Genomic DNA, 15,345 nt, shown 5'->3' with positions numbered 1-15,345 from the left:
GAGCACGCCCGCACGAGAAGGCGAAGGTTGGTCGACTGCCACTTCCTCGTCCATTCAAACTTCATGGAGACATGGAACCCTCTTTTCCTTCTTTTTCATTTTTTTTCCCCCTTTCTTGTATTTTTAAATGTAATTTCATTGAGAAATTCTTTTACTATATAACAGACGATGCTATTTTTTTTTTTTAAATAATAATAATGTAGTACGTGCTTGACTAAAAGGGTAAAGTGCACGGTGGCCAACTAAAGTTATGACGTTTTTGTCTTCGGCGTCCGTTTAATACTTGCATATCACGCTATTCGTAACATACTTACAAGTCTCTTCACCATCGTTACTCATTCTTGAAGTTTGGTAATTGAATAATTACAAGTGTAGTTTTGTGCCTCTGGGTACGGATTTGAGCCTCATTGTGATACGTTGGAGAGTAAATAACAAATGTAAAAAATTGTGTTATAAATTGGTCTATGCAGAAGAACCGTCATGGCATCAATTGGTGGAGGCTACCATGACGATGAAGATTAAGTTATAAAAACAACTCGAATTTAAAAAAAAAAGCCATACATTATATAAAAATATCTTTCTACATAATATAGGGATATCTTCTTTGGTTGTCAACAAGATTGCCATTGCTTATTATTCAATTGTAATATATTAAATGTATAACAATCTTGACTATTTTTGTATTGTCGATCTACTAAATATGTGATGAAATGAAATGTATATCTATTTTTCTTTTTTTAAAAAAGATCTTCTAAAGATAAAATAATCGATGAATTTTGTAAAATATAAAGTAAAATGATGTTAAAAAGATATGAAAAGACAATAATATGATGTTTACAAAATTTGTGTTCCAATTAGTATCATATTAATATATAGAACTTTACATGAATATGAATGTCGCATTAGGTTGTTTACAAAATTTATATTTTAACTTTATAAATATAATGATGCTTCAAAATAATGATATAAATAAGATAAAATTTAGATTCTTAAAATATGGCGTTTACCAAAACCATCAAATAGCCGGTGGAAATAAACCAGAAAGAAAAGAACGGGGAAAAAAAAAAAGGAATAATAAAAGCAGAGACAGTCCAAGGAGGCGTAGCTTAAGGTGAATAAAAAATGTTAAAAATATATGTACAAGTTAGCATTAAAAGTAAAACTAACGGTAACGGTGGTGTGTACTGTGTGACTTGTATCTTGTAATTTGCTTTTTTTGCGGACGCGCCAAACATCTATAAAGGTTAAAGACGCTTTTGCCAAACTCCACACTTCTCGTGTCGTGTATAATCAGTAATCACGGCTTAGCCAGCGAGGCAACAGAAACGGAAGAAAAAAACTAAAACAAAAGAGAGAGAGAGAGAGAGAGAGAGAGAGAGACGTCGTCTGGTTTCGGTTTCGGTTTCTGTCCGGACCGGTGGAAAAGAAAAGAAATGGCGGATCAGTACACGTGGGGATTGATCTTGGGCGCTGTATTGGGGCTGGTGGCCGTTTATAACCTGGGCCTTCTTGCTTTGTATAATCTTGTCATGAGGAGCAAGAGCGAGGACAACGGTGCAGATTCCTTACGCAAGACTCCAACTACGGCTCTAAATGGCGAATGCCCCTTCGATGCTGACGTCATCGTCGTCGGCGCCGGCGTCGCTGGCGCTGCTCTCGCTAACACTCTTGCCAAGGTCATTTTTCTTTTTCTCTTTTTTCAAATTTTGAGGCTTAAACCGAATCTTATTGTCGGGAACTGCACGAGTATTTTTGTTTTTCGATTAATTTATTAGAAATTTTGAATCCAACTGAAAAATGGTCAACCTGGATGACAACACTCTCACATTTTTATTCATTTACACGTTTTTTTTTCCCTTGTCGAAAAGCGAAAAGCGAAAAGCTTGCCTTTGAGGTTCTTGGTCTTTGTGCTGGAAACTATTGTATTTGTAACTCTCACGCTCTTCCTTTTCTTCAAATTTTAGTTTTTTTTTTTTTTGTTCCGGCGTGCTTTAGCTGATTTCTAAATTCTGATTTCAATTTTTGAAGCTTAGACGATCAAAGTATAATTGCTAGGGAATATCCTAAATAGATAGGCCCTATGATCGTTTATTTAATACCTATCCATCCACGAATTTCATTTTGATGTGATATTTCAGTCACTTGATACAATTTATCTCACAGTTTGTTTGTTTTTTTATTATCCTTTTGCTTTTTGCATGTGTGACTGGGTTGTCACATTCGAACTCTAGTCCTGTTCCCAAGTAGCTGACTAAAATAGTATAGGTTGAACTCGAATGGATGTAAGCCTAATAGTCTATGGTAATTCTACCTTTTGAATTTTGATTAGTATCCCTTTTAATAAATTTATTAAGATCTTACAGAGGACTAGAGATTGTGACGTTTGCTTGATTGGGAAAATATGTCCTTATCACTAAACTAAAAGAAATCTGTTTGCTATTGCTAATAACCAACCACATATATATTCTTTATGGATAAAATTTTGTGGAAATGAAGCTATTATTTTACTGTTGTTGTCCTTTTCTTTTACGTGTTTATTTCTAGGAGCAAAGAATAATTCTTGGCCAAGACAAGGTGTTTTGGAAATTTTATTGTCTGCTTTTGGATGAAATTTTGTTTCAACAACCAGATATTTCCTCACCACCGTTATGTTGGGTTGTAACAAAATTAACATCCGGTTAATTTCTCTAGTGACTTCTTCTATGATGCAAACTTTTTATATTGGACATCTAATACCCATTTAATTAGGGATTGAACTTGATTTTATGATTTTTGATGGATACTAACACTTAATATTTTCCAATTTAGCATCCATGGATTTTGAATATTTATTGGAATTTTTTTTTCTACTATATCTGTATTTAACTTCATGCTCATATCTTAAACAATTCTAAAATGAGTGTCAACTGTTTTTTGCATCAATTAACGTAATGTCTGGTTTAGTTACTTCATCTGCATAGAATGTTTTTAAGTGTGTGTTAATTTCATAGATAATTGATTATGCAACTCCAAGTGCAGGATGGTCGTCGAGTGCATGTGATTGAAAGGGATTTGTCGGAGCCTGACCGAATTGTTGGTGAATTGCTGCAACCCGGGGGCTACCTCAAATTAATTGAGTTAGGACTTGAAGGTGGGTGAAATTTAAACTTTAATTATATAGAAAAGTCTTTAATCTTACTATTTGTATTTGATGATAGTTATTGGCATTAAGCAATTTATATCTTTCAGCATTTTGCTTAACAATTTTTTCTTTTTTTCTTTTTTTAAATTTTTGTAACTGCAGATTGTGTGGAGCAAATTGATGCTCAGCGCGTTTTTGGTTATGCCCTTTTCAAGGATGGAAATAGGACCCAAATATCTTATCCCTTGGAAAAGTTTCACTCAGATGTTGCAGGTAGAGGATTTCACAATGGACGTTTCGTACAGAGGCTGCGGGAGAAAGCTGCTTCCCTTCCAAAGTACATATAGTCTCCAAAATTTTAGATGTTTATCAATTGTTTGGTTCATCATGCTACTTATATTTAATTATTGCATTTTCCATTTTGAACAATGACACACTCGCAAAAGTTTGAGTAGTTCAAAATGATTTACATGCTTATCAGATAATTTATATTTGAAACATGACACAGGCACAATTGGATGGCTTGATTTAGTGCTGCATTGGACATAAGTAAGAAGCGATTGTGAAATATAACCAAAACGCTGCATGTCATAGTTGGAACAGCAGATCTTGTCAGATATGCTCTTATGGTGCTTTTATATTATGATTTGGTTGAAAGTCTTTTAGCAATACAGACAGTGTCCAGGAATTATCTGAATTTTTTTTTGTGGGATGGATATAGAATATTGATTAGTTTCTGATGTATTTTCTAAGGGTGATTCACATCAAAACTGTTCATTGATAGTTATGCCTTCTTTAATTGGTGCTAGTGTACGATTGGAGCAAGGAACAGTCACTTCCCTGCTAGAAGAAAAAGGGACAATTAAAGGCGTGCAATACAAGACTAAGGCTGGTGAAGAACTGACAGCGTATGCTCCTTTGACAATTGTATGTGATGGCTGTTTTTCGAATTTGCGTCGCTCACTTTGCAATCCTAAGGTGAGAGAGTATTTGTATCAAAATTTCACTGCCGTTAACGATTCAGCTTGTCTATAGGTTTTACCTTGTCAATATTGGCATAAACTTTCACAAAGACCTGATAATTCCAAAAAATTAAATCATGTCTTTATATTCTTCTGCAGGTAGATGTTCCTTCCTGTTTTGTTGGCTTGGTCCTTGAGAACTGTAATCTTCCATTTGAAAATCATGGGCATGTTGTACTAGCAGACCCTTCCCCAATTTTGTTTTATCCAATTAGTAGCAACGAAGTTCGATGTCTGGTTGATATACCTGGTCAGAAGGTCCCTTCCATTTCAAATGGTGAAATGGCAAACTATTTGAAGACAGTAGTTGCGCCTCAGGTATATGATTTTGGTTGAGTTTTCTTTCTTGTGCTGGTAAGTTTTCTCTTTAGTTTCTAAGTATCCTTATGCAGTCATTTTTTATGTATGATGCAGATTCCACGTGAAATCTTTCATTCCTTTGTTGCTGCCGTTGACGGAGGAAATATTAAAACAATGCCAAATAGAAGCATGCCAGCTGCTCCCTATCCCACTCCTGGAGCTCTTTTGATGGGGGATGCATTCAACATGCGCCATCCCTTGACTGGGGGAGGAATGACTGTGGCACTGTCTGATATTGTTATATTACGTAACCTTCTCAGGCATTTAAGCAACCTTAATGATGCACCAGCTCTCTGCAATTACCTTGAATCCTTTTACACCTTGCGTAAGGTAACTTGTAAAATTAGCTGTAAAAGTACTGTTTCATCTGTCTTTTTGGCATCTTCTTTTCCATGATTATGCTGCTTGCACATGGAAAGTTATTCACCTACCAACCTCATGGGTTCTTTAGATTTTATTAAAATATATTCAAATAACATTCTTCAATTTCCCTTCACTAATGATAGAAGTCTATATAACTTTAGTAAACTCGGTTCCTCTGATGTTCGGGATTGCAGCCAGTGGCATCCACCATCAATACCTTGGCCGGTGCCTTGTACCAGGTATTTTCTGCATCTCCTGATGAAGCAAGGAAGGAAATGCGCCAGGCTTGCTTTGATTATCTAAGTCTTGGAGGTATCTTCTCGTCAGGACCAGTCTCTCTGCTCTCAGGCTTAAATCCCCGTCCATTAATCTTGGTTTTCCATTTCTTTGCCGTTGCAATATATGGTGTTGGTCGAATTTTACTGCCATTTCCTTCACCTTATCGCTTCTGGATTGGAGCTAGAATAATTACGGTGTGTATCCTACCTGCTATGCTTGACAATCAGATTTTCTTATTATGATTATGCTGTTTCTAATTACTTCAAATGTTAATTGACTCTGTTGCAGAGTGCATCGGGAATCATCTTCCCTATTATGAAGGCAGAAGGGTTGCGACAAATGTTCTTCCCTGCAACTGTTCCTGCATATTATTACCAAGCTCCACCTAGTAACTGAAATCTGAGTTTGCAGAAAATTGAAGTAGTACGAATTAACATCCGTCGAGACAAGCTAGGCTGCACTGGTATCTGCCTCCCTTTGTTCAATTCTTGAGGGAGGCCAATGCCTAGAAGAATTGATGTGCGGTACTACATTTTTTTTGTTGTTTTGTTTTGTATTTATGGATTTTTGTTTCTTTAGGATGTTAATAAACAGTAGCCTGAAATTATGGTATATAATTTTTTTTTCTCTGAAACATTATTCTTAGGCTATTGTAATCAAGAAAAGGCTTACAAATGTTTTGATTTATGTGAAAAGAAAGCTCAATATCTCGCGTCATGTAAGACCGCGGGACCCTTTGTTAATTGTTTTGTATGTACATAAGCCTCAAAAGGATCCATTATGGCGTGACTGTGAATCCAATTGTTCACTTGCAAATCATTCTTGGGATTTAGTGCCTCCTCCTAATCCAACGAAGAACTTAATTGATAATAATAAGTGAATATTTTGAATCAATATTTTAAATTTATAAAATTTAATTTAAAACTTATAAATTAATATTAGTAAAATAAAATATAAATTTTGAAAATAAAACATAAGACTTAAAAAATGAAAGGTAAAGTAAATAAATTAATAAAAAAAAGTAAATTGATATTACTAGTAAACAAAATAAAAAATTACAAATATAATATAGAATTAGCAAATAAACATTAAGTACAAAATAAAATATAAATTTTAAAAATATAATATAAAACTTGTAAATGGAAGGTAAAACAATTAAATTAATATAAAAATTATTAAATTGATGTATTACTAATAAACAAAATAAAAATTTATAAATATAATATAAAACTAGTAAATCAACATTAATTGCAATATATAACATAAAGTTTGGGTATGGAACATAGGATTAGGACTTGTAAATATATGGTAAATTAAGTAAATTAATATAAAACTAGTAGACAAAATAAAAACTTGTAAACATAACATAAAATTAGTAGATTAAAATTAAGTGCAAAATAAAACATAAATTTTAGAAAATGGAATATAAAACTTATAAATGGAAGGTAAAATAAGTAAATTAATATAAAACTATTAAATTAATGTATTGTTAGTAAATAAAGCAAAAACTTAAAAGTATAATATAAAACTAGTAAATCAACATTAAGTGTAAAATAAAATATAAATTTTAAAAATGGAACATAAGACTTGTAAATAGAAAGTAAAATAAGTAAACTACATAAAATTGGTAAATTGATGTATTCCTAGTAAACAAAACAAAAACTTATAAATATAATATAAACTAATAAATCAACAATAACTATAAAATAAAACATGAATTTTAGAAATAAAACATAACACGTGTAAATGAAAAATAAAACAAGTAAACTAATATGAAATTAGTAAATTGATATATTACTAGTAAACAAAACAAAAACTTATAAATATAGCACAAAACTTATCCACTTATATTATTACTAGTTAACTTCTTTTAATACAAGATGTTCGTGTATTATTTTTAAATAGTATATTATTATTATTATTGCTTTTTTTAATTAAAAGAAATGTGTAGCAATCCAATAATAATAATTTAGTCAACTTGGTTAGGGTCAATTTGGTAATATTGTATCTTTAAATTGTTATAGTTGTGTAGTAAAAATAATTAGTTGTGAAAAAAATTAGTTAAATATTTAGTAAAATTTATTTTTAAAATTTTTATGAATGTTAAATGCAGTCATATCTATATATAGAACAATAGATATACACATTTATAAACATGTTTATAAAATATATTTTATTGTATAAATATAATAATTGATAACTAAAATAAATATTTTTATAATATTAATTTTATTTTTTATCTCAATATAATTAGTAAAATAATAATGACCTATTTTATTTCTTAATTGATAATGATAATTCTGGATTCTTATAATATGTATGAATATATATATATATAAGTATAAAATTAATTCTCTAAACTAGATTTATAAATTTACTTCTTTTAAAAATATACTGTAGGATGGAATGATTTTGCCAAAAATAATTTAAAATTTTTTTCTAAACACCAAAATTTAGTATTTAACTTTTCAAAACCATTTTTGAACCTTCAAAAAACAATTCAAACGAATCATTAGTCACCTGAGAAGAAAAGGAATTTAATTACCAGTTGTTAGCAATACTAATAATTTACTCAACTTGCTTAGGTGACATAAGTAGGGAAGGAATTTATTTAACATTTGTGCTATATTTTAAATATAATAATACCATTTAATTACCAGTTGTGCTAAATTTTAGAAATAAGAATACTACTCAATCTTCGAGGAGGAGGGGGGGGGGGGGGGGGGGAGGACATTATAATATCAGCCCCTTATTGCCAATTTACAAGAAGGAAGATCTGTCTGCTTTCTCGCGTAAAATGGTTAAACAACCATCTACACTCTTAGCACTTATAAAACGTGAAACCTCCTCCTGGAGAAACACAAAAAAAAACTTCATTGCATGAAAATAGTGCCCAAGATGGAATGGCTTCATGAAATTAAAACTTTAGCTCACCAATAAAGTGTCTCAACTCAATCTACAAGAAATTTTCTTTAAGAATTGTTTCTTGAAAACATTGATGAGTTTCACACATACTTCCTCTAATCTACAATACCAATCGAAAACAATCATGAATAATCAAATTCCCATTTTGCTGTCTGAATATACATGGATTGTGATTCTACCAAGTTGTCTTCTTCTGCTAAAAGTTCGAAGAACAAACAGTTAGGAGCTCAGAACCTATACAACTGATTTTTTATTTCATTTCTCTCTACTTCTTTCCTTTGCTTTCTTTTCTAAATGAGTTACTTTCGGCTTTGGAACTTCCAGATTCTCTGTTAGCAGGACCTGAAACATCTTGATCTTTCCAACTTGAAACGTTCTGATCTTTCCAAATTTTAAAGCTCCGACTTCAAGCGCCCTGCTCAAATCAATTGAACTTCAAAGTTAGAATAGGTTGAGAGAAAAGCTTACACATTGAACACTAGGTAGTAGTTACTTGCCACTTACCATTTGGTCCCAAACTGTCAACAGCTGAAGTGGAATCATATCCCATTTGAAAAAGACTTTGAAACTCATGGTCTAAGACAGACTGTGTGTGGAAGAAATGTCTTGTATAAGTACTCTTAATGAGCAAAGTGTGAGAGAAGTATGATATGAAGATCTTCATAATACCTGGGGCAAGGGAGGAAACTGTGGATTAGCACCAGGGATACTTGGCATGGTTCCTTGAAAAATTCCAGGTGGGTAAGGTCGAGAGGAATTCATTCCAGAACTAAATCCGATAGTAGCTGCACTACCACTGCGTGCATGGAGAATCTACATAGAAAATAACTAATAATTCATATTGAACCCTAAAAATTTAAAAGAGTTAGATGAAAAAGCAGATGAATCCCTCAAAATATGAGCACTATCTGCACTACTAACTTACATCTTTTGATAGAATCCTTTCTATATCAAGGTTCAGTTCTGGGTTGACTGTGGCAAGTTTCATTGACAAAAACTGGAACAGCAAAACAAGTACAAACTTGGTCAAAATATGTAAAACATGCAAAACCAAGCAACAGAACGTCACTAGTAATACAGACTAACTATGAACTAAAAGATTGTTCTTTTAATTTAGAACCATTGGAAGATATCAAAAAGAACCATTTGTCTGGACAAGATCTCCTACTAATTCTGTCCATTGGACCAGGGAAAACTTCTGTTAACATGTTATGGTCCATTTAAGAATCTGACAGTGAAGATACACATCAAAAAGATGATTAGCAATGTTCCAGAAACAGTCAGAAGGCTGATGACATGGCCATTAAATTTTGTTTTCAATAAATTCCTTATCTTCTGCAACGTGAGATAGCAAATGTTAAAATTGGCTCCTCAAAAGTGCCAGATGATATATTTTTCAAGCAAAAGTAATTCCTTGACAATTTTTAATAGAGAACTAAACAAGTAAACTGAAGATTAAAATGCCTCCATTTTACAGCCATAAAATAGCATACCTCGACCTGCTGTTGCAGTGATTGCACATAGTTGATAATTTCATCAAGCATTACTGCCTTACCAGTGATCTAAAACAAAGTATAATACCACAAATGAGTATTGGTCTTCATAGATTAGAAACAGGGCTTAATCGATGAGCTAGGCCTCCTCCAATTACCTTATTGCACCCAGGAACAAGTTCTTGAAGCAATCTCATCCGCTCACTAATCTTTTCCCTTCTCACCTGAAAGCAAGCCACTAAGTTTAACAGAAAGAAATCTCCAACATTTTATATTTTACTATTTAATCAAAGGATGTACCCTTTCTGCAAGGCTGTGACTATTAGTAGCTTGACCCCTTTTGGCTCTCATATGAATATACTCTTTAGGAGCCTCTCCACTTAGAGAACTGTCTTTGGTTGGCTTGGCAGCTTGTTTACCACGCATATTTGCACCAGTGTTCTGCTCAATTTTTTGTTTCTTCTCATCTTGTTCTTTCAAAATGCCAGAGCTGTCTCCAGAAGGATCCTTTTGAAGCTCCACTTCAACATTCTACAAAGTATACAAAAGCAATACACTCAAGTGGGTTACTAGATACCTTAAAGTGGAAGACGAATCCTTAAATTTCTTAATGGTATGAAGATGATATGCTAGTCAATTTACCTTATCTGTATTGAGGAGAGAATTAGACTCAGGTGCTCGTTTTCTGGTCTTCCCATTGGTTGCAACTCCTATAGCTGCTTCTTCACAGATTTGATGGTCTTCATAAGATTGTGAAACATTCCTTGAATTCCTTTCATAGCATCCCTCCTTATGAGGAACATAATTTGGAGGACACCCACTACTAGCAATCTGAGCATTTTCAGGTAGGCCGAAAGAACTAACCATTTCTGAGAAATTCCCACTTCCGAAGCCTGGAATCTTTGGCACCAGCTCAACAAAACTTGGATCAGATGAATATTGATCTAAGTTGGACGTGCTACTCATTCCCTGGTTTTCCAGTGCAACAGGGTAAGAAGGGGCAAATTCATTGTGAGAAACCATTGAAGAGACTCCAAAACTTTCACCCTGATTCAATGAAACAATTGGTTCCCACCCAGAACCATAGAAATGGTCTGGCCCACTCACAGACTTGTACATTGGCACCGAGTTCATTTGCATCCCTGGAAGTTTTTGAGGTATCATCCCTGAAGAACAATTCATAGCACTCTCATTTCTAGGCTGAAACCCCATATCATCATTGTCACCAGCACCCATATTTTTGTCTCAAATGCTAAAACTCCAAGGAAGTCACGTAGCTATGAGTGAAATGAAACCCCTAGTGAACAGTTGGCCCAGACCAGGACTAAAAATAGGTATTAAACTGAAGGAACCACTATAAATTTAAAGGCAAAGTGGAGTTTGACCAAAATCAGCTGGTGATATCTTGCAGGACTCAACAAGGAACAAGAATCCTCGGCAGCTTTATAGAACTGATAGGATGTTAAAGTAAAAGAAAACCCTCATTGCAGCATCCTGTAGACTTTCAAAAGTAAAAGTGGAAATCCAATCTATCAGGCATAATATCTAAGAATCACCAGCTACTTACCTCATCCCTCGAAAACCCTAGGATCAGGTCTAGTCTATCATGCAAGTTAAAAGAGGAAAATGCTTCACACAGACAAGAAAAGTGAACCTTTCAGGGCATAAAGTAGACATATACAAGCGAAGCATTAGCCAAGTAACAGCTCACAACACTTGACAAAAAAGAAAGCAGATTCCCTTTTTCTCTTTTGCTTAACAAGAACTAATTTTTCACATTCTCCCACACAATGATATCGCCAATGTGATTGATTGGTGTTAGCAGGCTTGAATCTTTTCAACTTGAGAACCCAATTGAGATGGATCAACTCAAGCTTCAAAAGATGGATATCAAATTGAAAGCAGTGTTTCGAGAAGCACAAGTGAGTGGAAAAAGAACACACACACAGAAGAAAAAAAAACAAAAACTAGTTCTCAAGTTTTGAATCAAAATCCAGCAACCCCAAGAACCAATAAAAGGGGAAACTGCAGTAACCCCTTTAGAGATATTCTGAGATAAGTACCTAAAAAGGCCAAAAAGAATCAAATTCTACTTGAATTATGCAAAAACTGAAATGGACAGAGTTTCATTTCACAGTCCCCTAAAGTGGGTGTATGATAGTACCTCAAAGAGCATCAAATGCTTGCATAAATTTGACAAGAAGACCCAAATTCACTAATTGGTAACTTGCACAAACAACAAAGAAGGCATCAAATTCCAACTTTTATTGATCACATGGAAGTATAAAGAGCTATAAGGCCACAAAGACAGAGCACTCTATTACATAGAGGGTTAAGAAGAGTGTGAGTGAGAGTGAGTGAGTGAGTGAGTGAGAGAGAGAGAAAGAGAGAGAGAATGCCTTTGCTTACCTGCCCAAGCTAACAGGTGACATGTGTGATTTTAAAAGACAAACTAACCACTCTGCCAACTGCCCTTGTTTGCTAAATTATTACAGAACCTAATGTCTTTTCCAGTTTTCCTACTTCTTAGCTCTTTACCCTTTGTAATTTTTTAATTATTATTAAATATATATATATATATAAAAGACATATTTCTCTCTTTTTTCCTTGAATTTTTTTAATCTTTTTATCTTACAAGAGATTGGAGAGGTTCTCTTCTTGAAACCCAAGCTTGCTTGCTTCCTTCTTTAACATACTTTGTCATTATTATTATTTAAAAAAAAAAAAAAAAACTGACACATATTGCCAACCATTCTAACAGACCTCTCTTTGCTGTTACACACTCATTTTTGCTGAGCTGTCAACTAACCCTCCCTCTTCATTTCTTTTCTTTTGAGAGAATCATACTCATTATGCTGTACCTAAGCTCCATCACTCGCCATGAACGCTCACCACTCGTCAAGATCAAGGTTTACCCGCACGGGGACCCCACCAAATCTCCCTTCTTTACACTCGACTCTTCTCTTGTTTATTTCCGGTAATAATTTTTGTAAGTTCTACTTTTGTGTGTTGTCAGTAACAATTGTGGGATTGACGTATGACCCACAAGCAGAGAGATGCCACTTCTATGACAAGTGTAACTCCCTGATTGGACAACTCAGAAAAGATACTGTACTGTGAAGCACAGTGCAGGCTATCATTTGTTTAACGATGGGGTTAGTATTTATTTAGTTTAATAAACCTGCTGCAGCAATCCTTTTTCTCCTTTTACTTTGCTTTGGGGCTTATGAGGAGAAGGGACACAAGGAATAATGGAATCTAATCATCAATTTTACCTTCTTGTCCTGGTACGATTTCCAGCTGTAGCCCTATAGACACCAGACAGTAGACAGAGCCATAGCCTGGTCAAACCAAATATAATCTGGTCAACAAAATGTCTGGTTGTTGTGGTCTTGCTGGCGGAATAATGAAATGCAATTACTGCGGAATTAACGCCTAATTGGCACCCCCTAAATTCATGATGAAGTGGTGTAGGGCAGGCACCTCACGCTACTGTGAGGGCGCGTGTGAGACGCAGGCTGATGTGATTTGGATTTGGTTTTGGCGTCCTGTAATGGGAATATGGGACCCGCTGGCCGGACTCATAGTAGTAAAAAGAAAATAGCGTTGTTGATTTGATGATTGAGATGGTACACCAAACTTATTATCAATGCGGGTACTCACCGAAATCATTTTTATGGGAAGAAGAGGGCCGATGGGGGAAGAGGCGTGGGGCCGTCAGTGAAAGTCTCCCGCAATTTTGAGTATCTTCTTCTCCGGATGTGAATTGTTGTTTGCTTTGCTTGTTGAAATTTGAAGCCAACTCCCAGTATGACAGCTCACGCTGAGTTGACCCTTGTGCTTTTAACATGAGACCAGTTGCGGACCCATCGGGTCTAACATTTGGTACATTGCGGAGGCCTTCTAAGCAACCTGGGACTAGACTGGTACGCATATAATGAGAAGTTTTAAGGGCTACTACTTATTTCACCTTTCACCTTTAGATTCAGTGATTCACATTGGAAATTTACCCATTTGATTCACACCCATTACGTTAAGTGTAATTTAGACATTTTTCATTCATTTAATAAATTCATAACGTCAAGGAAAAAGGGTATTTTTTTTTAGGTTTAATCAAATTTGGAGTTTTTTTTCATTAAAAAAATCTATATTATATAAACTAACATCACACAAAGTCATGCAAGCGACATTGCAATTTTATATTATTTTATAATTTTGTTAATGAACTATAAATTTTATACAAACTGAAGCGACATAATAAAATTGTTGAAGTTATCCATTAATGCTAACATAATATGTCGGGAGGGTAAGAAACTAATATTATCAGTATGACATAACATGTGTTAAAAAAACGATGATAACATTGCATCAATGTTATGGCACCAGCCCATCAAATTTAACCATCTTAGTTTCTTAACTTCCCCAATTAATTAATCACCATTTAATTATGATTCAATCAATAATTGAAGTAGTACACATGATATAATCAAGCAGCAAAACTTGAATAATTGGCCCCCCAAATCTCAAATATTGGCGGACAGGTAAGATCCTAGGTAATATGGTTGCATGTGTTATAAATCCTCGATGTATATCAACAATTTTTTGTTTTTTTTTTAATTTATCTATGAAAACTTTAATACAATTTAATTTAATAAATGAGATCTCAAGGAAAACAAAATGGATCCACCTATCACGCGTGAGGCATGCTTGGAACTTGACTAAAGATATATGTGGTCCTGCCTCATTAGCAATGATGAGGATGATACCTATGAGAAGAAGAATCTCTTGAGATTTTGTCACTCCAAATTTTCTCAGCACAAACAGTTTTCTCTCTGCATATAAAATGCTTGCTGCTGCCTCTCTTATGCTTTTAAAGGAGCTTTTGCTTCTCTGCTTTACATAAAGTTACCACAATCAATCGCTTTTTACACAAAATTATACAAAGCTTTACTTGCAAGTTGATGAAAACTCAATAATCAATCACTTGATGTAAAAAATTGATGGGCGGTTGACGATGAAATTAATTAAAACATGTGTAGTACAGCTCAAGTATATAAGATTTAAATTTACTAATAAAGTGCATGATTAGTACAAAATTTTGTCCACGATGGATGTTACACAAATTAAATCACATGCAAAGAATCTTAAAGCCCCATATTCGTCCAATGAGACTGATGGAATGGAAGCATGCGCAGAAGAGAAGTAATCATCGATCATCATGTATGTTCCATTTAAATTTTTAGCAGAAAGGTTGCTGTTTAGGAAAGCTCAAAACAATGATGCTTACTTATCGAAATTCCGTGACGGCTCGGTCTGATAAGATCATACAATCATTCTGAGTCTTTGATGTTCCCACTTCTTTGCAAACAAGTTTCGGGCAGCATTGCTTAGGCTCCGATCTTGGTATAGTTGTGTAGCATGTGTGCTTTTAAAGCAAAGCTGCTAAAGTGTTCGATAAGAATTGGAGTCATCTCCCCTAATGATCTGCTCTCTTCAGCTTTTAATAATATGGTGTTATAGATGTTTGTGGCTGATAGTACATAGTTGAGATTTAACAATTATTTACACTTTTACTTATTAACCACCAATTACCCACGTGAATTACTCTTACACTTTCATCTATTAACCATCAATTACCCACATGAATTTTTCTCATAAAAAGTTCTACCCTACTTCAAAACATAAGTAATTACTAAGCATGTTTAATTTGTATATAATAAGTTTTTCCTGTTTACTAGGTATGTATGAAACAATCTAGGCCCAACAATCAAGGGGTACAAGG

The 15,345-nt window shown here is 34.1% G+C and overlaps 2 protein-coding genes across 5 annotated transcripts; one reads left to right on the top strand and one right to left on the bottom strand.

Annotated features, from left to right (window-relative positions):
* Window positions 1-1,266: 1,266 nt before the first annotated feature.
* On the top strand, window positions 1,267-5,888 carry LOC102610049 (squalene epoxidase 1-like). Of its 2 annotated transcripts, XM_006472271.4 has the most exons (8): window positions 1,268-1,676; window positions 3,019-3,130; window positions 3,284-3,458; window positions 3,931-4,099; window positions 4,243-4,461; window positions 4,558-4,833; window positions 5,061-5,339; window positions 5,434-5,888. In XM_006472271.4, exons 1-8 carry the CDS (start codon window positions 1,434-1,436, stop codon window positions 5,539-5,541), a joined length of 1,581 nt encoding a protein of 526 aa, XP_006472334.2. In that variant the 5' UTR covers window positions 1,268-1,433; the 3' UTR covers window positions 5,542-5,888. The 2 variants fall into 2 exon arrangements, with proteins under 2 accessions (XP_024951569.2, XP_006472334.2); XM_025095801.2 differs by lacking the exon at window positions 5,434-5,888 and having other exon boundaries at window positions 1,267-1,676; window positions 5,028-5,176.
* A 2,165-nt stretch (window positions 5,889-8,053) lies between these two features.
* LOC102609550 (transcription factor bHLH74) lies at window positions 8,054-12,653 on the bottom strand. 3 transcript variants are annotated; one of them, XM_025095803.2, is made up of 9 exons: window positions 11,973-12,653; window positions 10,206-10,729; window positions 9,864-10,094; window positions 9,722-9,787; window positions 9,564-9,632; window positions 8,996-9,067; window positions 8,740-8,883; window positions 8,575-8,656; window positions 8,054-8,485 (listed from the first exon to the last, which is right to left on the bottom strand). In XM_025095803.2, exons 2-9 carry the CDS (start codon window positions 10,725-10,727, stop codon window positions 8,463-8,465), a joined length of 1,209 nt encoding a protein of 402 aa, XP_024951571.2. In that variant the 5' UTR covers window positions 10,728-10,729; window positions 11,973-12,653; the 3' UTR covers window positions 8,054-8,462. The 3 variants fall into 3 exon arrangements, with proteins under 3 accessions (XP_024951571.2, XP_052297676.1, XP_024951572.2); XM_052441716.1 differs by lacking the exon at window positions 11,973-12,653 and adding an exon at window positions 11,728-11,966 and having other exon boundaries at window positions 10,206-11,626; XM_025095804.2 differs by lacking the exon at window positions 11,973-12,653 and adding an exon at window positions 11,728-11,966.
* Window positions 12,654-15,345: the final 2,692 nt, after the last annotated feature.

The sequence above is a fragment of the Citrus sinensis genome, chromosome 5, assembly GCF_022201045.2.
Source record: "Citrus sinensis cultivar Valencia sweet orange chromosome 5, DVS_A1.0, whole genome shotgun sequence".
NCBI lineage: Eukaryota > Viridiplantae > Streptophyta > Magnoliopsida > Sapindales > Rutaceae > Citrus > Citrus sinensis.
Note: the sequence above shows the minus strand (reverse complement) of the source record. Positions and strands in the feature narration are given on the sequence as shown.

Excerpts from the sequence above, each read along its gene's own strand:
- LOC102609550 (XM_052441716.1), bottom strand. The coding sequence starts at position 10,799 with ATGGGTGCTGGTGACAATGATGATATGGGGTTTCAGCCTAGAAATGAG. Across the intron at positions 10,095-10,205 it reads CTCTCCTCAATACAGATAAG|AATGTTGAAGTGGAGCTTCA; the intron begins GTAAATTGACTA and ends TATACTTTGTAG. Across the intron at positions 8,884-8,995 it reads AAAGGATTCTATCAAAAGAT|ATTCTCCATGCACGCAGTGG; the intron begins GTAAGTTAGTAG and ends TTTTCTATGTAG.
- LOC102610049 (XM_006472271.4), top strand. The coding sequence starts at position 1,434 with ATGGCGGATCAGTACACGTGGGGATTGATCTTGGGCGCTGTATTGGGG. Across the intron at positions 1,677-3,018 it reads TCGCTAACACTCTTGCCAAG|GATGGTCGTCGAGTGCATGT; the intron begins GTCATTTTTCTT and ends CTCCAAGTGCAG. Across the intron at positions 3,131-3,283 it reads AATTGAGTTAGGACTTGAAG|ATTGTGTGGAGCAAATTGAT; the intron begins GTGGGTGAAATT and ends TTGTAACTGCAG.